The sequence below is a fragment of the Loxodonta africana genome, chromosome 8 (assembly GCF_030014295.1).
Source record: "Loxodonta africana isolate mLoxAfr1 chromosome 8, mLoxAfr1.hap2, whole genome shotgun sequence".
NCBI classification, from domain to species: Eukaryota; Metazoa; Chordata; class Mammalia; order Proboscidea; family Elephantidae; genus Loxodonta; species Loxodonta africana.
The window spans coordinates 125,142,843-125,169,650 of record NC_087349.1 but is presented as its reverse complement, the minus strand read 5'-3'; the positions used below and the strand labels follow the sequence as shown (position 1 = coordinate 125,169,650).

Below are 26,808 nucleotides of genomic sequence, written 5' to 3'. Positions count from 1 at the left end.
GGGTGTTATTTGTGAAATTGAACCCTAATAAGGGAATAGTAGTTAAGCACCTGGTGGGTGCTATCGATTTAAAGTGTAAAAAATTCTTCTGCTTTAGGGAGCTACCAAAGACATGCTGCAGGCATATCACGAAACCAAACCCGTTGTAGTCGAGTCGATTCCAACTCATAACCCTCTAGGACAAAGTAGAACTGCCCCATAGGGTTTCCAGGTAGTGACTGGTGGATTTGAACTGTTGACCTTTTGGTTAGAAGCTGTAGCTCTTAACCACTGTGCCAGTGTACTCCATAGGCATATGACAGGACACTTTAAAGTACACTTTGTATTCAAGGGCAGTGTTCCCAGCATTGGGAACTGGTGTGAAGCATTTCTTTACCTTTTCTCAGCTTGGGAAAGGAATGCTGTAGTGCCCTGAGCACTGCATTGTAAGAAGAAGGCAGACAGAGAGGGATCCAGCTTCAGAACTGAGAATGAAAGGATAGTGCAGAGCAGTGCTGTGCAGTAGAATTTACTGTGATGTCCAGTGCAGTGGCCATGAGCCACATGTGATTAGTACTATCATATTGGAAAGAGCAGCTCTAGAAATAATGGTATCTGCTTAAATGGCTTTGGGAAAGCTACCTGGGTAGTAAGTAAAGAGGAAGTGAAAAAAGCCAATTTTTGGAATAAAGGAAAATCAAGATGGAGTTCAAGTTGAGGTAGGAAGAAGAGGAAAAAGAGCTAAGTATGAGCAGTAGGAGCAGAAGATAGTACTTTCATAGTCAAGTGGGTAGGTCTGCTTCTGATCAGATATCCTCATCCAAGGGAAAACGTATCCAGATAAAATGGTGAAACACATAACTTAGAAAGATGAATAAACTATGTGGAAGGTAGCTAAGTGTTCACACAAAAATAATCAAGACCCTAGGAATGCTACAGGAGAGTGGTAACAATAGGAGAAATGAAGATTCATTTTAAACATGCAAACCTATACAACTGTTTGTAGCCTTTCTGAGCCATGTACAAACATATCCTTAGAAATAGCATCACCTTGGACTGAATTGTGAGTGATTATTATATATTTCCAATATTGTTTTAATAGCATAATTGAAGATTATGAATAGTTACTTTACACATTAAGTAAATTCTAGATTTTTATGATACATACTTTTTTAAAAAAAATTGTAATTTTGGTGAAAATACACACAGCAGAACATACACCAATTGATCAATTTCTCTGTACAATTTGGTAACATTGGTTACGTTCTTCATCTTGTGTCACCATTCTCGCTATCTCTACCCAAACCGTTTCACCAACATTGACTTAGACTCACTACCCCATAAACTTCTCTGTACTGCAGAGTTACTGTTGACAGTTTGATCTCATATACATGATTCTTTAAAAGAGCACAACACTCATGGCAAGCTTCCTTTACTAATTTAGCTACATAGTTGTTTAGTTCAAAGATGACTTCAAGGAATAATTTCAGTTCACAGTTTGAAGATTTTCTCACTGCAATAAATTCTGGGGTTCCTCCAGTCTCAATAGGTTCAGTAAGTCTGAATTCTGTAAGAATTGAAAATTCTATTCCACATTTTCCCCCCTTTTGATTCCTTGATCAAAACATTCATAATGGTAGCCAGGCACCATCCATTTCTTCTGGTCTCATGGCTAAAGAAGCAGTAGTTTGTGGAGGCAGATCTGCAGTCCAGTTCATTCTCTGGTTCCTGGGTCTCCTTTTTTCCTCTGCTGCTCCAGGGATATAGAGACCAGCTGTTGTATCTTGAATGGCTTCTCGCAAGATTTTAAGACCCTGGGTGATACTCACTGAACTATTGGTAGGTGCCATTGAGTTGATTCCGACTCACAGCAACGCAGTATGATAGAGAACTGCCTCATAGGGTTTCCTAGGCTGTAATCTTTACAGAAGCAGATCACCAAGTCTTTTCTCTCATGGAGCCACTGGGTGGATTTGAACCACCAACCATTTGGTTAGTAGCTGAGTGCTTAACCATTGTGTCACCAAGGCTCCTTACTCACTGTTTTAGGCTGGATTCTCTAGAGAAGCAAAACCAATAAAGTGTATAAATATATATAGAGAGAGATTTATATTAGGAAATGGCTCACAAGGTTATAGAGGCTGGAATGTCCCAAGTCCGTGGGTCAGGCTGGGGCCTTCTCATTCATGTAGCTACAGGGGCTGGCAAACTCAGGATTGGCAAGTCAGACAGCAGGGCTCTGGCTCACAGGCTGCAGAGATTAAAGAATGCCAAGATTGGCTGGCAAGAAGGCGGGTAAGCTGCTAGCTCAAGTCCCAAGAACCAGAGGTCAGACAAACAGCAGCCAGCTGCAGTATCCAGTACAAGCAAAAGCCCATGAGCCTTGCCAGAAAGTCTGCCTATATTGGATTCCGGCCACATCACCAAGGAAACTCCCGTTCAACTGACTGGCTACTCACAGCAGATACCATCATGAAGGTGATTACACCTACATTATAACTGCCAAACTACTGAGAATCATGGCTCAGCCAAGATTACACACAACCTTAATAATCATACTCACCAAACTAGGGAGTAGAAAAGTAAATCTAAAAGCAATTATTAGGCTGTTTGACTGGATAGTCCCATGAAGCCATGACCCTGTACAGACCTTGAACCAACAGAAGTTTTTGAATATATTTAAGTAGTATCAGCCACTTTTGCCCCCCCCCCACCTTTTTTTTGGTTGCTGTTATAAAATTATACATAACACAGTTTTTCATTTTGCCCTTTTTCTGGTATACAACTTAGTGATACCAGTTACACTCATGAGGATGTGCAACCAGTACCCATAATCAATGACAATTTTCCCATTTCCATAAACATAAACCCACTACTTCCCAGAAAATAATTTCCTCCTTCCCTCCCCCTTCCCACCATGGGTAATCACTAATAGCCGTTAGTCTCTATATACTTACTTAATTCTTGTCTTTGCATATAAGTGAACAAAACCAAACTAAACCCATTGCCATCAAGTTGATTCCAACTCACAGTGAACCTATGACAGGGTAGAACTGCTCCACAGGATTTCCAAGGATTTGAACTGCCAACTTTTTGGTTAGCAGCTGAGCTCTTTAACCACTGTGCCATCAGGGCTCCTCATGTAAGTGAATGTCTTAGTCATCTAGTAGTGCTATAACAAAAATACCACAGGTGGATGGCTTTAACAAAAAGAACTTATTTTCTCACAGCTAGTAGGCTAGTAGGTTACAAGTCCAAATTCAGGGTGTTGGCTCCAGGGGAGGGCTTTCTCTCTCTGTCAGCTCTGAAGGAAGGTCATTGTCTTCAACCTTCCCCTGGTCGAGGAGCTTCTCAGGCACAGGGACCCCTTGTCCAAAGGATGCGCTTTGCTCCTGGTGCTGCATTCTTGGTGGTATGAGGTCCTTCTCTGCCCCCCGCCCCCCACGCTCTGCTTGCTTTCCTTTTCTTTTATCTCACCCTAATCCCACCCTAATCTTCTCAACATAAAATTAAAATCACAAAATGGAGAACAAACATACAATACTGGGAATCATGGCCTAACCAAGTTGATACACACATTTTTGGGGGGACATAATTCAATCCATGACAGTGAGGCTGTGCAGTGTTTGCTGTTCTAGGTATTTCTTAAAAGTGGGATCATACAATATTTGTCCTTTTGTGTCTGACTTACTTCACTCAGCGTAATATCTTGATGGTCTCTCCGGTTGTAACATGTATCAGGACTTCATTTCTCTTTATTGCTAAGTAGTATTCCATTGTATGTATATAATACATTTTGTTTATCTGTTCATCTGTTGATGATCGCTTAGGTTGTTTCCACCTTTTGCTATTGTGAGTAGTCCTGCAGTGAACGTAGGTATGCATGTGTCTGGTTACATTACTACTTTTAGGTTCTTAAGGTATATACCTAGGAGTGTCATAGTTCTATTTTTAGTTTTTTGAGGAGTCACTATACTGTGTTCCACAATGGTTGTACCATTTTATGTTCCCACCCACAATGGATAAGAGTTCTGATCTCCTCACATCCTTGCCAACATTTGTTATTTTCTGTTTTTTGGATCACTGTCATTCTAGTGAAGTGTAGTGTTATCTCATTGTAGTTTTGATTCACATCTCTCTAGGAGCCCTGGGGAAACTCTGGTGGTGTAGTGGTTAAGAGCTATGGCTGTTAACCAAAAGGTCAGGCGTTGGAATCCACCAGGTGCTCCTTGGAAACCCTATGAGGCAGTTCTACTCTGTCCTGTAAGATTGCTATGAGTCGGAATTGACTCAAGGGCAATTGAGTTTTTTGGTTTTTAGGAACCCTGGTTAAATGTTTAATCACTAACTGAAAGTACAGCTCCATTAGAGGAGAGACCTGGTGATTTGTTCCTATAAAGATTACAGCCTAGAAAACCCTATGGGGTTTATATATTTTTTGGATATTAGATCCTTATCAGATATGTGATTCCCAAAGATTTTTTCCCAGTCTGCAGGTTGTCTTTTTACTCTTTTGATAAAGTCATATCATGAATAGAAGTATTTAATTTTTATGAGGTCCCAGTTGTGTATTTTGTCTTCTGCTTGTGCATTTGTTGTTGTGTTTGATAATCTATGAAAAAAAAAATTAGGTCCCATAACTTCCCCCTATATTTTATTCCAAGAACTTCATAGTTTTAGATTTAACATTTAGTTCCTTGATCCATTTTTAATTATTTTTGTGTATGGTGTGACGTATGAATCTTGGTTCATTTTTCTCCATGTGGAAATCCAATTTTGCCAGCACATTTGTTAAAGATACTCTTCCTTCCCCATTGAATGGAATTAACACTTTTGTCAAAAATCAGTTGACCATAGATATATGTATTTATTTCTGTGTTCTCAGTTGTATTCCATTGGTCTATGTGTCTTTCATTAAACCAATATATCAGGCTGTTTTGACTACTGTAGCTACGTAATATGTTTTGAAGCTGGGAAGTGTGAGGCCTCCTACTTTGTTCATCTTCAAAATTGTTTTGGCTGTTTGGGGCCTCTAGCCTGTCCACATAAAGTTGAGCATTAATTTTTCCATTTCTGTAAAATATGCTGTTGGAATTTTGATAAAGATTGTATTGAATCTGTAGATCAGTTTGGGTAGTATTGACATCTTGACTGTATTAAGTCTTCCCATCCATGAGCATGAAACATCTTTCCCTCTGTTTAGGTCTTCTTTAGTCTCTTTTAGCACTGTTTTATAATTTTCGTTGTTATAAGTCTTTCATATTCCTGGATTAATTTATTCCTAGGTGTTTTATTCTCTTGGATGCTATTGTAAATGAAATTATTTTCTTAGTTTCCTTTTCAGATTTCTTATTGCTGGTGTATAGCAACCCAGCTGATCTTTGCGTATTGACCTCATGTCCTACAACTTTGCTAAATTCGTCTGTCAACTTTAGAAGCTTTTTAGTGGATTCTTTGGGATTTTCTATATACAGGATCAGGTCATCTGTGAATAGAGATAGTTTTACCTCTTTCTTTACAATTTGGATACCTTTTATTTATTTTTCTTTCCTTATTGCTATGACTAAAACTTCTACTACAATATTTAATAGAAGTGGTGAGAGCTGGCATCTTTGTCTTCTTGTTTTGAAGGGGGAAAAGTCTCAGTCTTCTTCCATTGAGTATAATGTTGGCTGTTGGTTTTTTATAAATGCCCATCATATTGAGGAACTTCCATTTTATTCCTGTCTTGTGAGAGTTTTTGTCAGGAAAACAGTGTTAGATTTTATCAAATGCCTTTTCTGTGTCAATTGACATGATCATGTGGTTCCTTTGTTCTACTAATGTGGTTTATCACATTGATTGATTTTCTAATGTTGAACTATCCTTGCATTCCTGGCATAAATTCCACTTGATTGTGGTGTATAATTCTTTTAATATGCTGTTGGATTCTGTTTGCTGGTATTCTGCTAAAAAATTTGGCATCTATATTCAGAGGGATACTGGTCTATAGTTTTCTTATGATGTCTTTGGCTTGGCTTTGGTGTTACGGTACTGCTGGCTTCATAGAGTTAGGAAGTAACTTCCACCTTTTAGAAGAGTTTGAAAAAGATTGGTGTCAGTTCTTTTTCCAGCGTTTGGTAGAATTCTTCAGTGAAGCCATCTGGTCCAGGGATTTTGTTTGGAGATTTTTTTTTTTTTTTTTAACTGAATCAATCTCTTCATTTGTTATGGGTCTATTGAGATTTTCTACTTCCTCTAGTCAATTTAGATAGTTTATGTCCTTCTAGGAATTTGCCCATTTCATCTAAGTTACCAAGTTTGTTGGAGTATAGTTCATCTATTTACTATAATTGGGTCAGCTGTAATTTTTCTGTGTTCATTTCTTATTTTGGTTATTTGCATTTTCTCTATTTCTTTGTCAGCCTAGCTAAGGGTTTGTCAATTTTATTGATGTTGTCAAAGAATCATACACTCCATGGGGATTGTCTCAGTAAGAGAGTGTCAGAAAGACCCTATGACTGAATCTGGGCTTTGATGATTAATTGATTGGGTTTCTTTTTGTGGGTCCATTTTCCTGACCACTGCCTGAAAGATACTAAGATTTTGAAAAAGCAGACTGTCAGTAAAAGGTAAGTAAGTACCTCTGCTGTTCTCCTAGCCCTAAGGAGCTGGTTCACTGTGCTTTGAGTGCAGTTCTACCCACCACTCAGTGTGTTTTTGGCTCCCTGTTTACATAGGGACTCCGCAGGGGGACTTGTAAGCCAAGAAGAGAAAGATTTTCCCACTGTAGTCTTGTTCTTCCATCTGCCTTTAGCAAGGTGCATTATTTCTTGGACTGGTCGTTAGAGCTTCAAGTCCATTGATTCCATCACATTGTTTGTGCTGTTTTCTTTCCTTTTTTTTTTTTTTTTTCTTTAATTGTTGTGGGGAAATGCATAGTTCAGCTACCTACATCACCGTCTTGAAAATTCTCTTCACAGAGCATTTGTTTGAACATTTTAAATTAACCAGAAAGGCTAAAATATCAGAAAAGGAACCACCCCCTGATTATCCCTCCGAGTCTCTAGGCAGGGAGCACATGATGGACTGAAGGATCTTGTGGCCTGTCATGGATTGCTCTGAGTGAAATTTGAGTGTAGGAATAAACAGAATGTTATACCAGTATCAGTGGGAGACAGTGGTGTCAGTAGTTAAAACTATGCTCACAATGTGACCTGATAGTAGTTTTCTCTCATACTTTAAGAATTAACTCTATTATATATAGCAAAGACGTATGAAAAGATGATTATATATAAGTTTCAAAATGCTCTTTGGAATTAGTGTCTAGTATGGAATCAAAGATTAATCCATGTTGCTATTGTTAGCTGCCATCAAGTCGGCCACCAACTTATGGCAACCCCGTGCACAACAGAACTAAATGCTGCCTAGTCCTGCACCATCGCCATGATGGGTTGTGGATCAGACCGTGTAATACATAGGGTTTTCATTGGCTGATATTTGGAAATATGTTGCCAGGCCTTTCTTCCTAGTCTGTCTTAGTCTGGAAGCTCCGATTAAACATGCAAGCCTCCACTGACAAGTATTTGTACTTGAGGTGCGTTAGTCAGAAATCAAACCTGAGTCTCCCACATGGAAGGCAATAATTCTACTACTGAACCACCAAAGCCTCATTAATCCATGTCACAGTATATTTTGTACATATATGTGTATGTATGCATACATATACATACCATATTTTTATGCAAATAGTGCACACCCTCTACATTTGTTTGCCAACTGTGCCCTCCCCCAGGAGGTATTTTTGTAAGCACCACCGTGCCAATTTTTTTTGTACATGTTGCTGTAAAAAAAAAATTAGCATAGTGCACTTACAAAAATACCTCATTGAGGGGGCACGGTTGGCAGACAAACATAGAAGTTGCTCATTTGTGTAAAAATATGTTGTGTATGTATGTACCTGTGTATACATACACATAGTTGATTGACATTTTTCACGGTAGTGATGTTCCATAAAGTCGCCGTGAAGATTGAATTAACAAATACTGAACCATTACTCCCAGGGGAAATATAAGGTTAGGTTTCTGCGAGCTACTGGTCACGTATATTCATCATCCAGTCAATAGATAACTTTGTTTTATGTGTGTTTCTGTTTAAAGACACCTTATTTAATATAGTTGTTGATTCATTAACATTGGACTTATAGCCAACAGCACTGTGACTCATGCCTGAAAAAGCTTATCCACATCACAGCTCTCTTGCACTTAGGAACGCTCGATAGCACTTCAGCTCTGTACTTAGGGGTCATTTTAAACAGCAGGATCACTAATAAAAATATGAAAAACATAGCACTAAAATAGACTATTACTGTATATAAATGTACGTGTATATACCCCATTGCCGTAGAGTCGATTCCAACTCATAGCGACCCTATGGGACAGAGTAGAACTGCCCCTGTCTTAGTCATCTAGTAGTGCTATAACAGAAATACCACAAGTGAATGGCTTTAACAAAGAGAAATTTATTTTCTCCCAGTATAGTAGGTTACAAGTCCAAATTCGGGCATCGGCTCCAGGGAAAGGCTTTGTCTCTCTCTAGGCTCTGGAGGAAGGTCCTTGTCCTCAATCTTCCCATGGTCGAGGAACTTCTCAGGTGCAGGGACCCCAGGCCCAAAGGACGCGCTCTGCTCCTGGTGCTGCTTTCTTGGTGATTTGAGGTCCCCAAGTCTCTGCTTGCTTCTCTTCCCTTTTATCTCTTGAGAGGTGGTGCAGACCACACCCCAGGGAAACTCCCTTTACCTTGGATCAGGGAGCTGACCTGAGCAAGAGTGGTGTTACATTCCCACCCTAATCCTCTCAACATAAAATTACAATCACAAAATGGAGGATGCCCACACAATACTGGGAATCATGGCCTAACACAGTTGACACATGCTTTTGGGGGGACACAATTTAATCCATGACAAACCCATAGAATTTCCAAGGAGCACCTGGTGGATTTGAATTGCCTGTCTTTTGGTTAACAGCCGTAATATTTACCCACTACACCACCGGGGTTTCCTATGTACATATATGTATGTATGTATATTTTCAAAGGGAATTAAGGGATTGATTTATTCCTTTCTCAGGTTCTTTTTTATTAATATAGTCCACTTAGAAAGTATTTTAAGTGAAATATACATTGGCGTTTAAACAATTAATATTTATAATGTGGTTATGTTACCAATTGCCAATCTGTCTTTTCCTGAGTAAGAATACAGATGAAAGACAAACTTTATCTTCAGCAAGCTTTATTTTGCTCGAGTCAGGCAAAAGGAGTCAGCGGGGATCCAAGCCTCTCCACTAGGACTTAGGTGAGCTCGGTGGAGACGATGGAGTAGCAAATATTTAGTGGGCCTCTTTCAAGGGGCGGGGACTTCTCAGGATGGTGGTGCCTGTTAATTAGGTCTCACAGGCATCTAGATTCCAGGATGGAACCCACTGACACTCAAGGTGGGGTCTTCTCGGCAGCCCCCCGTGGCATCGCTTACTATGGGACATAGCACAAGCACACTTGATCTTTGGTACTATATCACCATCTTCGGAGGGCTAAGGAAGGTCAAACAGCAGTCACACTCTGCTCCTCTGTGCATAGGAGCCTGCAGAGGAGGAGGGGGCTAGAAAGACACTAAGAAAGAGATAGCTTCCCCAGTCCTATCTCATGTTGACAGGGTGGGTTTCTGTTTACCCAACTTCTAGATGATAATCCTTTTAAAAGCTCTTTTGTTCCTCCAGCACAGTTAACCTGTCTGTCTCAGTTATGCAATTATTTTAAAATTATTTCATGTTTAATCAGTACTAAACATGTGTCCATCACATACAGCCCGTGTTGCAGGGCACTAAATGCTGACAGATGCCATCTGTAATGCTGAAACTTCACATTCTAGCATGCACGTAACTATGGCAACATACCAAGAATTCTGTCGTGTGTCTTTTATGCACAGACAAAGTAAGGTGGGTAAATCTCAAACCAATAACTGAAAAATACAATTTTTTTAAAGGCTAGAAATAGAATAAAATATGGAAATTATAGCAGATGATTTAGCTGGTCCTAAATTTAGGAGTATGTAAAAAGACCATTTGCTAGAAAGAGACATCATGTTTGGTAAAGTAAAGGGCCAATGAAAAGGAGTGGAACCCTCGTTGAGATGGATTGGACACAACAGCTACAGCCAAGGACTTAAACTTCCCAGCGATCACGGACGAGGCGCAGGACCAGGCAGGGTTTTGTTTGGCCATCAGTTGGAGCTGACTGTACGGCAGCTGACAACAATAACGACAGCAAATCTGAACCCTCTGTTACCAAATATCAGAACCGTAGCAGGCATTTTTGAAAGTTTGTTTTCAAGTGTACAGTGAAAAAAAAAGCAAACTTTGTCTGCACTATGATTAGGAAACAAAGGATAGAACCAGTTTTCCACGCCTGGAACCCGTTTTGTTTTGTTGTTTGAGGATAGAGGCAAGACACAGAGGATTTACTCATGGAATTTAATGTTAAACAGCAGTCAGTGAGAAACAGGTGATCCTTTTACCTTTCTAGAAACAGCATGAACAAATCAACCTTCAGATGAAGTCCTCCCTGGGAGGTAAGGAGAGTGACCCTTTGGTCAATCTACCAGTTGACTTGACAGCAGTGGGTTTTATTAAGGGTTTATTTGCTGGAACAGTAACAATTTCTTTTCCTTAGGTAATTATAAAAACATTCTATAGATGTTTTAGGAAAAAAATGCTTTTAATGTCAAAATTAATCACTTCTGAGGGAGCTTGTTCAATAATGGTAACAAGTGGAGTTTTTGTCTTGTGTTTGGAGGGTTTCTTTAAAAAGTTACATTAACAGCAGAGAATCATACTAGTTCTTTTACCTGAATCTAAAATTTCTAAACAAATATAGCTGTCCTGATTATTCAAAGGCAGCGAAATGTTATTGGCCTTCAGCCAAGGATAACCAGGAACCCACCTGTAGTTAAACAATTTAGATTTATTATTTGTTGAAGTGAAGGAAAATGCATGCCATCGGGAATTGTCTCAGTGAGAGCATGTTAGAAATACCCCGTTACCGAATTTGGGCTTTGATGGGCAATTGGGGAACCGCTAAAGGCTTCCTCTAAATTGGATACTGTCAGAAAGTGAAAAGTTCTATGATTGGGTGTTATCTGGGTGGCACAGTGACCTTACTTATGTCTCTACTTAGACATAATTCGGAAGCGGTCTTGTTTCATTTTATTATGGTCTCAGGGTTGCTTGGTGTTCTGTAAGATTGTGTATTAGACCAGTTCTGGACATTAAAACCAAAACATCCCAAACCCCTTGCTATCGAGTTGATTCCAACTCATAACAACCCTAAATATATAGAGGACAGAGTAGAACTGCCCCATAAGATTTCCAAGGAGTGCCTGGTGGATTTGAACTGCCAGCCTTTTGGTTAGCAGCCAAACTCTTAACCACTATGCCACCAGGGTATCTGGAGGTAGGATTAAAAAAAAAGAAAGAAAAAAATTTTTTTTTTTTAGAGGCAGTTAAATGTTAATGAGGCAGGACTCAGTTGTCTTAATTCAATCTTTTGAGATATAAAAGAGAGAAGCAAGCAGAGAGACAGGGGGACCTCATACCACCAAGAAACAAGAGTCAGGAGAATTGTGCGTGCTTTGGACCCAGAGTCCATGCACTGAGAAGCTCTTCAACTGGGAAAGATTGATGACAAGTACCTTCCCCCAAAGCTGACAAAAAGAGAGAAAGCCTTCCCCTGGAGCTGGCACCTTGAATTTGGACTTCTAACCTCCTAGACTGTGAGAGAATAAATTTCTCTCTTTTAAGAAAGTTTTTATTCTCTCTTTAAGAATATATGACTGTATTGTACAGTTAGCATTTCAAATAATTTTTCTCTAATGTGCATTTTAGTTTCATTTTTTTTTTATGCTTTTTAAATATAGATTCACAGGAAGTTATAAAAATAGTATGGAAAGGTCCCTCATACCCTTCGCCCAGTTTCCCTACAGTGGTTACATTTTATGTAACTATCGTACAGTATCAAACCCAGGAAATGGACATTGGTGTGTGTGTGTAATTCTGAGGTGCCATTTTATCACTTGTGTTGATTCATGTAACCACCACCATCAAGATACAGAGCTCTATTGCACAGTTCTCCCTCTGCTACCTCTTAATAGTCACCGCTGCTCTACCCCTCTTCCATTCTACCTGACCCCTAGCATCCAATAATATGGTCTCTATCTCTATAATTTCTTCATTTCAAGAATTTTACGTAAATGGTATCATATAGTACATGACCTTTTGAGCTTGACTCTTTTCACTCAGCATAATGCCTTTGAGATCCATCCAAGTTGTTGTATATATTAATAATTCATTCCTTTTTATTGCCAGGAATACTGTTTAACCACTCACCTATTGAGAGACATTTTTGTTTTTTTCAGTTTGGGGGCTATTATAAATAAAGCTGCCAAGAATACAGGCTCTTGTGTAGACATACATTTTCATTCCTCTGGGGTAATGGTCGGGAGTGTAATTGTTGGGTCGTATACTGGGTTTATGCTAGCTATATGTTTAGTTTTTAAAGAAACTGCAAAACTCTTTTCTGGAGTGGTTGTACTACTTCAGATTCTTATCAATGATTTATGAATGACCCAGCATCCCCCCATCCTCACTAGCATTTGGTGGTATCACTGTTTTTTATTTTAGGCATTCTCATAGGTGTATAGTGATATCTAATTGTGACTTTAATTTGCATTTCTCTAATGGCTTATGATGTTGAACATCTTTTCATGGGGCTTATTAGCCCTGGTGACACAAATGGGGGTTAAGCACTTAATCGCTAACCGAAAGGAGGTTGGCGGTTTGAACCCACCTACCAGTTCTGCAGGAGAAAGACGTGATGATCTGCTTCTGTTAAAGATTACAACCCAGAAGACGCTGTGGAGCAGTGCTAGTCTGTCACATGGGCTTGCTACAAGTAGTCAGAATCGACTCAACAGCGTACCCAACAAGGACAACGTATCCTCTTCAGTGAAATGTCTCTTCGTGTCTTTTACCCATTTTTTAAATGGAATTTTTTTTTTTTTTTTAACTGTTGAGTTTTGAGAGTTCTTTATATATTTGAAATAGGAGTTCTTTGTCAGATATGTGGTTTGCAAGTATTTTCTCCAAGTCTGTAGTTTGTCTTATCTTGGCCTGGTTTTTCACAGAGCAAAATATTTTAATTTGATGAAGTCCAACTAACTGATTTTTTGTTTTTTTAGTGGGTTTTACTTTTGGTGTCATATGTAAGAACTCTTCACCAGGCTTAAGATCCTGAAGATTTTCTCCTATGTTTTCCTCAAAAATATTTATAGTTTTTTTGGTTTTCTTTTACATTAAATCTGTGATCCATTTTGAGTTGATTTTTGTTAAGTCATTATTGCTTAAACACACCCACTTGATTTTGCACCTTTGTCGAAAATCAGCAGATCTATTTCTTGGTTTTCCTTTCTTTTCCATTGGTTCATGTGTCTACCCCTCTGCCAACACCAAGGTGTCATGATTACTAAAGCTGCGTAAGTCTTAAGTTAGATACAGTGATTCCTCCTGCTTTTTCCTTCTGTTTCAAAATTGTTTAGATGGCCTCTTTCCTTTGCCTTTCCATGTAGTTTTAGAAGAAGCTTGTCTGTGTCTTTAAAAAAATCATGCTGGGATTTTTATAGGAATTGCCTTAACCCTAAATATCATTTTTGTGAGAATTGTCATCTTTATTGAGTCTTCAAATCCATGAATATGTCTGTCCCTTACTTTAGATCTTTGATTTCTTTAATCAACTTTTTGTAGTTGTGTTTCGTGCATGCTTTTTTCGATTTATACTTAAGGAATTTTTTGAAGTTATTATAAATTGTGTTCTATTTTTAGTTTCAGTTTCCATGCATTCATTGCTGATATATAGAGATACAGTTGATTTTTTATATTGATCTTGTTTCCTGTGACCTTGCTAAACCCACTTATTAGTTCTGTAGATTTCCTGGAATTTTCTACATTGTTGGATCGGTTATTGAATATTGAACCAGTCTTGCAGACCTAAAATAAACTCCACTTGGTCATGGCGTATAATTCTTTTTATATATTGCTTTAAAGTCTATTTGCTTATATTTCGTTAAGGGTTTCTGTGTCTATGTGTGTGAAGGATAGTGTTCTGTACTTTTCTTTTTTTGGACTGTCGTTACCTGATTTAGTGTTAGGGTAATCCTGACCTCATGAGATGAGTTTGGAAGCTGTTCTCCCCTACTTTCTGCAAGCGATTGTGTAGATTGGTGTTAATTCTTTCTTAAACATCTTTTTAAACTTCTCCAAGGAAATCATCTTGGCCTGGGGTTTCTTTTTTGGGAATTTTTAAATTACAAATTAAATTTCTTTAGTAGTCAGCAGTTTATGGAAATGATCTCTCATCTTGGTTGAGTTTTGATAGTTTGCGATTTTTGAGGAGTTGGTCCATTTCTTTTCAATTGTTGGAGTTATGAATGTAAAGCTGCTGTACACCCTTACCTTTTTAATGGCTAAAGGGTTTGTATCGAAGTCCTTTCTTTCATTCCTGACTTTTGTAATTTGTTTTTTTCTCTTTTTTCTTAGTCTTGCTAGCAGTTTGTCAATTTTATTATTTCAAAGAACGAGCTTTTTGCTTCATTGATTTTTCTCTATTTCACTTTTTTCAATTTCATTGATTTCAAGAAACACTTTAATGATGACTACTCTAAAATCCTTGCCATGTAATTCCAACATCTGTATCTTCTCTGTGTTAATACCTTTTGGTTGTCTTTCTCATTCAAGTTGAGGTTTCTCGTTCCTGCTATGATGAATTATTTTTTTTTTATTGCATCCTGGACATTTTGGAGACTATGTTGTGAAATTTTAGATCCTATTTAAATCTTGCTTTAGCAGGCCTCCTCTCACGCTAAGCTAGTGGGAGAAGAGGGTGTGCCACCTTGTTACCGTTGGAATGGCATGGAACATCAGGCTCCCACTAGGCTTCTGCTGACACCAACCTGGCTGGGAAAGGGAGGGATACTTTTTTACTGCTCCTCACAAGCCCTTTACCGGCAATGGTTCAAAGTCCCTGCTCTCTACTGGTTCTCTGTACCCCAGCAGGTAGAAAGTCTATCTTGTTATAGCCAGGCAAGCATGGGAATTCTGGGCTTCCCACTTGGCCTTTGCTGAAGGGGACGGGGATGGAGTGAGGCTGCCATTTTTTCTGTGATGTTTGACTGGTTCTTATGTAAAAGTTTTCTGTCTTGTTAGGCAACCTCTTTCCTGGTCCTTTGGCTAAAGAATGCAGACTTTTCTTGAGGCTTTTTTTGTGTGTGTGTGTCCGATCCCATTGGCATTTCTGGGTTGCTGGCTTCTCCGTCACTCAAAACCAAACCCAACCCAACCCAACCCATTGCCGTTGAGTCGATTCCTATTCGTAGCGACCCTATAGGGCAGAGTAGAACTGCTCCATAGAGTTTCCAAGGAGTGGCTGGTGGATTTGAACTGTCGACCTTTTGGTTAGCAGCCTGAGCTCTTAACCACTGTGCCACCAGAGCTCCTCTCCATCACTCAGTCTGGGATGTACTAGGCAAAAAGAAAACCCAGGGAATTCTGTGCTGTGTTCTTCCTTGGGCCCCTAGGTCCCAGCTCATCTGCCATCTCTTCTCCACTTTTCAGAGTCTCATGTTTTCATATATAATGCTCAAGATTTTTAACTGTGCTTAGTGGAAAGGAAAGGGAAAAGTATGTCTGCTTCATCTTCTCTCGGAATCAGAAGTTCTGTTAAATTTTAGTCAGTCAAGAAGCTGTAGTTGACACCATGCATAGGAAGAAAGCTATTATTCCTAGGGTGGCTATGTTTAGGAGAAGAATAAGAAAAATATTCAAATCCACATAATGAAAAGGGGAAGAAAAATTCCCTAGGACAAGTGTCCACCAAGGGCTGTGGATGTTTAGAAGCCAGAATGATCATAATTCATTTAGGTAGGATCAGGAAAAGCTTTTAGGAAATGGGTTTAAAATGGGCTGGGAAGGCTAGATCGGATTTTGATAGATGGGTAGGGAAGTGGACAGAGGCGATTGAGGTGGCAGAAGTAAATGAGTAACATTATTTGCCTTTGTAGGTGTGAATTCAGATGGCAGACAACTGTCTGATCAGCTTAATAAATAGGTGTTGTTGTCAGTAGCTGGCAGAGCTGTTTAGGTATTTATTTCACAAGGTTGTTTCTCCCTCAGAAATTCTGATATATTGATCTTGGGAGAATGAAGATGGACATCAGTGTTTTTTATTTTAAAGATTCTTAGGTGATTGTAATTTGTGACCAGGCCTCTGTCTCTGGATAAACATAGTAAACTTGATTTAATTTGCTTAAGTCAGTGAACAATTATTTAGTCTGCTGTGTGCTGGGGATTGGTAGACTAGAGATGGTGGGGCATTTAACATCTTTTAAAACTCTGCCCAAGTGCCAGGTTCTATGAAGAATATTTTCACTAAAATTGCTTCGAAGAGTTAATGATTTAGCAGGAGGAACACTTCAGTACGAAGTTGATTATTTTTAATGCCGTATAAATTTGTTTTGTTGTTGTGTGCCATCGAGTCAATTCCAACTCACAGCTACCATGTAGGACAGAGTGGAATCGCCCATATAGTTTCCAAGGCTGTAAATCTTTACAGAAGCAGACTTCCACATCTCTCTCCTGTTGAGTAGATGATGCGTTTGAGCCACCAACCTTTCGGTTAGCAGTCAAGTGCTTAACCATTGTGCCACCATAACTCTGAAGTAGGGATTACTGTTACGCATTGCCGTGGAGTCAATTCTGACTCATAGCAACCCTATAGGACAGAGTAGAACTGCCCCATAGAGTTGCCAGGGAGCACCTGATGGATTCGAACTGCCAGCCTTTTGGTTTGCAGCTGTAGCACTTAACCACTACCCCACCAGGGATAGGGATGTACATATGAGTAACTGAGCCACAAGAACTAAAAGTGAGAAGCGTTCTTAGAGATGAACCATTCCAACTCTTGCATTTTACTGATGAGGAAACTGAGGCTCAGGACATAGATCCCCTGACTAGTCACTGCTGTTCATACAAACCTCCAGAGGAACTCTTTTCTCTGATGAAGGAATTTCTGAATGCTCATGTCACTTTTCCACGAAGTCCCCTCTGAAGGTTTTTTTTAACCCCATTCAGGCGGTAGAAGCTCTGTCCTGGAGCAACTCATAGGGAAGGATGTGCGTGCCCCTTCTTGGCCGAGATCTTGTGCTGTGTAAAGCCTTTAAACCAAAAACATTCCCCAAACAGCAAAGTAGAGTTGTATCAGGTAATTTGTATGGACAACACCTGAGGTCTTCACCCAATTAAATATTTTCTAAACTATTTTTGCAAATGTCCATGCCTGAATGAGGAGCCCTGGTGGCACAATGGTTAAGCACTCGGGTGCCAACCAAAAGGTCACCTGGTTGAACTCACCAGTGGCTCCCTGAGAGAATAGATTGGACTGTCTGCTCCCATAAAGATTACAACCTAGGAAACCCTATGAGGCAGTTCTACTCTGTCACATGGGGTCGCTGTGAGTTGGAATTGACTCCACTACACACAACAACAACAGTGGGTTGTGACAAAAGTATAGTCTCAAAAGACAGGATCTTTATTTACTAGACTCTTGATCTTTAGGCGCAGTGAGTTTCTTGTAGCTGTTTTTTCCCCTCATCCACATAGAAAATGGATCTTTTTTCTTTGTCTTACATTGAGAAATATGGGATTACTCTTAAATTTAAGTAAAGAAGTATTAGATTATAGTGAACTGAGTCAAGGATTGTTGATACAGAGATGGGAAAACAATTTTTATTTGGAAAACTGTTCAGAAACATGTAAGCACAGATAGACTATATTAATATATAATTTTCTAATATAGCATTCTTTCTATGTCAGGGTAATTGGCCTGAAAATAAATATACTTTCTTTTGCACATTTAGCTGGATGTAATGATGATTTACAGGCTCACTGCTGATATTTTAGAATGTCTCAGTAGTCGTGTATGTGACTATGTGTCAGTGGAGGAAGCAAGGAGCCTTGAACAGAGAGCCACGAGACACAGTTTCTAGTCTGATTATGTTTGTGTGACATTGAAGACCCAGTTTCATCTGGAAATTGAAGAAATTGAAGTAAATGACATTTCAGGTTTATTCCAGCTCTGATGACCTGTGATTAGAAGCTAAGAAGCCACAAGTTATTCAAATTAGAAAGCATGCATTTTTATCCAGTGGCCTGCATGTCACGCGCTCTTGGTACAGGTCTTATGCTCACAAAAAATTGCATCCTTTTTTTTTTTAAATACTACATTGGTTCTACTAACTTCAGCTAATGTTCTTTATCTTTACCTGCTAATGGTCTGAAAACCTGTAATTAAAGAAGAAATAAAAATTTTTTGTGTGGTAATTTTTTTTTAATTGCCTAATTCATAATTGATATAATTTCTGTTTGTTTAGCATCTGAAATCTGCCTTCTTTTTAAATGCTTTCCTTTTCTGTAAAAGACTGTGATTTGTTACTTTAAAAAGAAATATGTGATGATAAGTGTATACCAAAAAGAATATATTATTTCTTGTACACAGATTCCAGGTATTAGAGGGATATAATTTTTTTCTTAAAAATATATGAAAAAGAGCAATTAGATTTGAATTCCGATGTATTTTCAATAATTTGAGCTGCCTGTATATAAAAGTCGGAGCCCTGGTGGCTCAGTGGTAAAGAGCTCGGCTGCTAACCGAAAGGTCAGCAGTTCGAATCCACGAGCTGCTCCTTGGAAACCCTGTGGGGCAGTTCTACTCTGTCCTATAGGGTCTCTGTGAGAGGGAATCGACTTGATGGCATCTGGTTTGGGGTTTTTTGGTTTATATATAAAGGTATGAAATCTGTCTTTTTGTTAACGCTAATGATTTTTGTTGTTTAAAAAAAAAGTATGACTTTGGTTTCTCTATTTTTCGGTCCCCCTTTTTATTATACCTCCTTACCCCATCTCTCTCTGCACAGGGTGGGTATTCCGCTCCCTCCTTCTCTCCTTGGCAGGGCTCATTCCAAGGGATCCCACGGACTGTTCCACCGCACCGCAGACAGAGTGAGTCTGGGCCTCTCACTCCTACCCCGCTCCGCCCTCCCCTCATGGTGCTTTCCTTCTGCATGCCCTGTCCCTACCTGGCACCCCCTTCCCTGCTGTCCAGAGTGACCTGCGGGCATGTGCCACATCACTCCCTGCGGGCCTACTCTCTTAATTAACACTTCCTTTGACTGCATGTCAGCAAACCACTATGTAGAGTTTTATGAAAACTGTCAGAAGTTCATTTTATTCTAAAGCTATTTAAACCTATTGCCAGTGACCCTAGACCTACAGCATGCATCTGTCTGTAATACATTTTCTTTTTTGAAAACCTTGAGATATGTGAATAAAAAATTGGTTTTTATCTAGTCATGTTAACAAATGTGCATACTGTTTGCATTGGTGTAATGGGCAGATGCATACTGTTTAGGGAGCAGGCTTGCTAGACCATCGCACATTTCTCTAAATATTTCATAGGCCTTTTGATTGCATTTCAGTGTCATCTAAAAGGAAGCTCTTTATAATCATGCTTTCAGGAGTGCTTTTAATAACTAATACGTCTGAAATGTGTCAGCTACTTTATAGCCCAGAAGACATGACTTTGAATATGCCTGGTTTACCAACATTGCTGATGATTTAGTAATTATTTGACATTCAAATATTGTCGTATTATGTTACATCTGCTTTCCAAAACAGTGCTTATTTTTTTTCTTATGTATTTAAGTATATGTGGTAAGTTGGTTGTATTTTATCTTTTCTGAAAAGTCACCCCCAAAAAGCTAATATTAGTAAAAAAAAAACAGTCAATCAGAGCCACTTTTGTGCCCTCTCCTTGGATTTAGCCTCGTTTATGATTGTATCAATTTATGTCATTAATTATCCTAACCTATGTGTATCAAAGGTCTAAAAAGGGGAAACTTTTAAACCATTAGAATTGTGATTTATTTAAACAAATTTTATTTCTTGAGTTAGTCAAAATTACGAAGTGTCAATGTGAATTCCAGACAAAGGGTAAAGTTTATTTTTGGGGTATTATCTCTTTCCTTCCCTTCTGTATTTTTGTTTTAAAGCAAAAAATAGAATAGAGGGTTTGTATAGACTTTTATATTCACTTATGTGCACAGTAACTCGTTTAGTGTAAGCATTGAGGAGTTTCTTGCCCTTCCTCCTCCTCCTTCCCTGCCTTCTTCTTTATCTCCCACCATCTCTATAAACAGTTCTTTTTACTTCTCTTTTTGCCTATTTAAGGATTCCTAGCACATACGAAATTATACTAAATTGCTGGTAGACTGATCTCAATTTTAAAAGGCAATTACAACAAATGATAATGTATTCTCTTAGACTTAGCCAGTAAACAGTGTGGTGTGACAGGTTGGCCTCAGATTAACATAGCTGCCTGGGTATTTACTGAAGCCCCTTTTATTTCCTATCCTTTTCCCCCAGCACTCTCCTCCACCCTTTTTTCCCTTAGCTGTAATATGGAATTAAGATTGAGGATTAGTATTTAGTATTGTTTTTTATTGTAAATAGAGCTTTAGATTTTTTTTTTTATTTTAATGTTTCTCAGGAACACTCATTTCACTTGCTTCTTATTTCTGTAGCTCTAGAATTTTCTTTTCCCTTCCTCGAGTCATTGGCTCTCCCTTTTCAAGTACTTCATCCTCCTTCCCCTTCAGTTCAAAACTGCCTTTTTCATTTCTAACTGTGAAGCAGCACCATCCTGGGGACACTACTACCAAGGTCTGTTTTTCTGGCTTTTCTAGATCAGCCTTCTTTCTCTGCCATCATCTCCAGATGGACAAAAAGAAAATCTTGGTTTTTGAAAACTTGGGTATGTAAGCCACCTAGGAAAATACACATACAGTGCAGTCTTTTCCTGGATGAGTTCTCATGGCATAAGCAATGAGAACGGGTCCTGGGACTTTGAGACTTGTAGGACCCTGTTTGTGGAAAGTAATAACTAAAGGACCTGTTTAGAACTTTTTTTGATAACTCTTCCTGAGCTTGAAAAATTCCTTTAGAGGAGAAATGTGTTCTAAACTACTACATTATTTTGGATTCACCCTGAGAACAGTGGGAGCAGTTTACTTATAAAGTTAATTTTTTCTAGTGATAAAATATACAAAAGGAGAAGGTACGGAATTGTAGGAGTAAATCCATTGTTTTTACAGAGGGTTTTAGATAGATCCTCCTTTTTTCTACATAAAACTTACATTCAGTGAAATACTTGTTTCTAATTTTTTATACTTAGTGCTACGTTTTGGAGAGGTTAATTCTGTGTGATGGTAGACAGTCGAAAGGTTTTTTTCTTCATGATAGCCGGTTTCATTAATAAATCCTTTCTGATGTCCTCTTAAACGTGACTGGGAGTGAACTATTGTGATCTTCTCAACGCAGATGCCAGTGAGGTTTGGGGTGTCTGTTGTCTTCAGTAAGGACAGTCTGTTGTTTTTAACAAGTGAGAAGAGCAGTAGACTTTCCAGTGTAAAGAGATAGCCTGCTGTAGATACAGGCAGAGAGAGTGAATAATTAATGTTAACGGGAACACTTAACTGGTCACTCCAGAAAGCTGGACTGACCGCGAATGTTCTTGCTAAATTTAGGAGTAACCCTGGGAAAATGGAGGCAAAAGGAAGATTCATGGTCTTTAAATTTTTTTTTTTTTTGCCCCCCTTAGGGAATTTCAACTTTTTATTCTTCAATACATTACTAATCTCTACATCATGATGCTTTTCTTCCCATTTCAAATTAAGTTTTTATTTGAGTTAGAAAATATCATCTGCATTTAAACCTACAGAGGTCTTTCCATTGTCTGTAGGAATTTCAGATTTTGTCCAAATCTACTTAACTGGTATTTGTTCAGTCTTCCTACTCTCATTTCCAACAGCGTGGAAATGGCAGTGATTAAAAAAAAAAAACACCTTAAAGTAAGAATAATTAGTAAAAAGAATTGCTTTTGGCAAGTAGAATGACTTGATAGTAATCCCAGATAGTATTTCTTGCAAGAATACATGTTAATAGGACTACTTACTTCTTCTAAATACTTTTTTTAAAGTATATTTTCAAATAATAGCCATTTCTTAGGAGTGCCTACACAGGCTTCTAAAATTTACTCTTGAACACCTTGCTTGAAAGAATCTAGAAATCTTAGCTACCTTCATCTTCATATATAGTAACTTAAATGGGAAGAAAAACATTGTTTTTATTTAAAAAAATGACTTAAATACATCTACATATGTCTTAACATGTTAGCAGTTTCTTGATAAAGTACTGACTGATTTCTAAATTTATATTATAAAAAATAATTACGTTCACCAAGATTACATGAAAAACCGCAGAATCATATTGTCTTATGTTCTCCTCCTCTTATAACTTGCAAGGGGTATAATATAAACTTTTTTGTCAAGTGGCAGTAATAAATTAATTTTACATCACAACTCAGTGCACACATACATGAGTGTATATGTAAAATTTAGAGAAAAAGATGCATGAAACAATGCTTTCCCTTAGGACATATGATATGCTGATATTTTCTGTTCTTCTCTTTTCTGTTTAATTAAAAAACACTGGCCTATTTTGCCCATATAAGTCTGACCATTACGTTTTAATGCACTGACTTTAAATATGAAGGCTAAAGTGTTTAAATAATATAGATTATGTGTATATAATTTTTTTTTTTTTTAATTTTTTCCCCAGAAATTCTTGCTGGCACGTAATCATGGTGTTTTTAAGTGGTACCGACTCGACGGCACTGGGTTACTAAGGATTAAGCCAGTGTCAGCAAAAATGTTTTGTTGGATTTAACAACAACAAAAAAAAACGTTGAGTGGATTCACACTTGATAATCCCATGTGTTACATAGTAGAGCTGCGTCATAGGGTTTTCTTGGCTGTCATCTTTACAGAAACAGATTGCCAGGCCTTTCTTCTGTAGTACCCCCTGGTGGACTCAAACTGCCAGCCTTTAGGTTAGTTTCCAGTATAAACCGTTTGTGCCACTTGGGGATCTTGAGTGGCTGAAGTGGCTGATGAGTCATGTTTGAGAATCGAGTTACTCAGTTCCACCAAAATGATGATTGCTTGGATACTCACTGTTTTCATAGACCTGCTTATCCCTACTATGCTTTCTCACTTTTATATTTCACTTGCTTTGCACTTGTTGCAGTCCTTTCAGCTGGAGAATTGCCTTTTTTTTTTGTCTAAGGACAAAATCTTTCTAAAAACTACTTCAAAATTCCCAGAAGAACTTATGTTCTCACAAATCTATTCATTTAGAAAACCTTTACATTTACTTTTTAAAAATTCAGCCATACATTTTTTAAAAAATGAAACTTATTAATAATTTTAGTACTTTTAAAGTTTTTGTGATTGTAATTTGCTAGATATTTTATTTAAATTATCATTAAATCTTTTCAGCAGATCTTCCAGTCAAAACTATTAGTATCTTCAGTTTTATAATGTTGTAATTTTTTATCCCAGTTTTAAAGTGTTGTAAATAAATAAATCAAAATGGTGCAGTAATTTACTCAGGGTGAGCAAGCCAGAATTCAAATGCCATTTTAATTCCAAAGCTTGAGCTTTCAATATTTATGTAAGTACCATAAACCTTTTCTTAGAAACCTCTCATTTCCATAATTATAATAGTATCTTATTATGGAGGAGTTGAAAGATACAAAAATATTTTGATGTATTTCCTTCTAGTCTTTTTTACTTTATTTTGTGAAACTGGAATACTACATATATTCAGTTTTTTGCTTTGCTTTTTTCAGCACTTTGGTGTCATCATGAGCACTTTACATATAGTAAATACTTCTTGAAAACATGGTTTTGTGGGCTGCATGATAATGCATTAATGTATGGATCACTGTCTTTTGTTGAGCACTGGTGTTTCCAGTTTTCCCCATTACATACGGATTCTATTTCACTGAAATTTATCCTGGTATATAAATCAATATTAGCATCTCTCCTGCTCAGACAGATTCTTTGAAGGCTATTACCTGATCCAAGGGTTTGCTGCTTCTAGAGGCACTTGATATGTGTTGTTGAATTGTCAAACATGCTCATGAAGGATAAACTAACATGGCTCAACCTGATTGACTCCAACATGTGACTGTAATCAGTTTTACATGTAAGAATAGCTTCAGCTGAGGTGCTTTAATGAGAAATTGGCTCTGGGTGTGACTTTTCATAAAAATAAAACAGTTTAAGTGAAATGGAAACTATGGTACCTCAGTAAAAACCGAATGGACTCAATTTTACAATAAGCTAGTTTTTTATTTAAATGTGGCTAATGCGGAATATGGCACTGTGTACATTTTTTGCAACTTAACTTCAGGTGCTGTCTTACATAGTCGTTATTCTACTTACTTGACTAGAAATGTGCATCAAACTCATGTTCCAGTAGGCTTTCCCGTAGACCTAGGCACGGGTTAATTTCTTAGCATATCACAGTGATGGGACACCTGGCAAATAGTGTTTGTTTTATAAAGCCCTTTGCAACATCCTGCTATGCAGATCGTGGAATTGTTTCCTTAGCCAGTATTGGCTGCTGTACCATCATGCTTGCCATATCTTACTTTGAATAAATATACCATGCATATGAGTCATAACAATGAAATTATACTATTATGATATCATTTAATTTTTTTTTTCTGAACCACTCTGCATCCCAGAGGTAGATACTGATGGATTCTGTGCTTTTGAGATACAGGTCCATGTCTTAAGCATCTCTAATTGTATCCTACACAGTAAATGCTTAAGTTACTGTTAGTCACTATGACAGTTTTCAAAAGCAATTAGTCATCTACTTAGAAAAGCCATTTAACTCCTTGTTTGAGAATTTATTGATAAATCTGTATCAATCAGGTATCGTCTGTGAATTGCCTGATAATCTAGAGGCAAGATTTTGACATCTAGAGGAGTAAGCATTCCTGGTTTCCAAGAAGCCTTGGTGTGATTGGGTTTATGTGAATGTTAGATCAGAGTTCTTTTAATCTAGTTATAATAGGGTCAAGTTATAGCTCCCTCTCTATACTGATGTGTGGAGCTTTGCTTATAATTTAGAATATGATATTTGACATATATGAAGATGAAATTATACCTTCATTGGTGTTTAATGTGGTGGCAGTAATAAAATAAGCTAACAAATATTGAATTTCGATTAGTTGTATAATGTGCAAGAATCTCTAATATTATTAAAAATAATTTCTGTTTCCTTCATAAAGGGTTACATGGGACTAAGCCTTTTCAGGTCTTAAATGTGAAAAGTTTTACATATACCTTTCTATGGGTATAAATATTTGTACTAACTTGAAAACAACTTTAACAAGACAAAGGTGTTTTCATTAAATACAAATATATTAAATAAAACTGTGAACGATGCCTATAAGAACACAAAACCAAAGCAGATCCTTTGGACTGCCCCCAGTCACGGCAATTCCTTGGTGTTACATGTGGTCTCTGACACCATTGTCCTGTCTTTCTCTTGTCTCTGCGCTCCCATTATGCCATTGGCAAGGAGTTGAGAAGTTAGTCCATTACTTCTCTGACAAAGCGTGGTATAGTACAATTTCAGATTTTTTCTACCACCTTCCTCGTAATCACTTTTTTTTGCCCCAGTTTGCATGATGCATGTCAGAGCCTGCATGAATTATAGGCATGTTATATAGGTGGTTCCATTTCCATCTTCTTTTTAACCTTTAAAATATATTTAATACTAATAATAAACTTATGTGTGTGCAGAACATAATTTTAGGTAGTTCCTATGTCTGTAATGCAGTAGCCATATTATACTTAAGAATATTTCCTACACCTTCACTTGTATATTTGGCATATTTGTCTCCAATCAGGACTTGACGTTTCTAGCTGCCATCTTATTGCTGATGACCCCGGAACAAGAATGTTTACAGAAATGAATATGAGTCATTTTTCTTATGCTAATGTGAAGTGGTATGAAACAGTGAAAGGGAAGAGCTTTTCACAGTGATGAGTGTTAACTCACCTTTCCTCATGTTCAGTGTGTTTTCTCCATTTTCTCTGTGGGTCACTGCGGAACCACCTCTTGCCAGAAACACTGGTCTGCAGTGTGGTGTCTGAGAGTCATCCTGTGTAGGATAGATCAGCTACGAAGAAAATAGGGCATTTTCCAGGAGAGTTAGTACCTGATTGTTGATACTGAATCTGCCTGTAGAGTTTTTAAATATATTAAAACTTGAAATTGTCATCTAGCTGTATTGCATATTTTGGGAGCCTGTGAACTCATCAGAATTACCTGAATAGCTTTAGGTTAACTGTTTGAAGAGTTGAATAATAAAGCTGTAGAGCTGCTTTTAAATTCTCTGACAGTTCAAATTCTGGCTTTGCCATTTGCTGAAGTGTGTGACTTTGGACATGCCACTTCACTTCTCTTAACCTCAGTTTACTTTTACAAATAGAAGACAATACTTTCTACCTAGGGTGTGGTAATTAGAGATCATGCATGCAAACTTAGAGTTTGACTCGCCTTGGAGAGAAGGGTAGTCCTGTTCTCTCAGACCCCAGACATTTCCAGGCATTTGTAATGTGCTGGGCACTGTACTGAGCACTTTGTGTGCATGATATTGTTTGTTATTTATAACAGTTCAATGAGGTATGGATTCTGTTATTCTCATTTTATAAATTATAAAATTCACTCTCAGAATAATAATGACAATTGCCCACCATCTCACGAGTAGTAA

At 37.9% G+C, this 26,808-nt stretch overlaps 1 protein-coding gene across 9 annotated transcripts in view; it reads left to right on the top strand.

Moving 5' to 3' along the window:
* CCSER2 (coiled-coil serine rich protein 2) overlaps positions 1–26,808 on the top strand; it is a 245,528-nt gene that overhangs the window by 207,515 nt on the left and 11,205 nt on the right. For 2 of the 9 annotated variants that reach the window (XM_064290315.1, XM_064290314.1), the window contains one exon: positions 19,031–19,115. The exons of the other annotated variants lie outside the window; for them this stretch is intronic. In XM_064290315.1, coding sequence (XP_064146385.1) covers positions 19,031–19,115 — 85 coding nt within the window. The remainder of the gene's footprint in view (positions 1–19,030; positions 19,116–26,808) is intronic. 9 annotated transcript variants of the gene reach the window in all.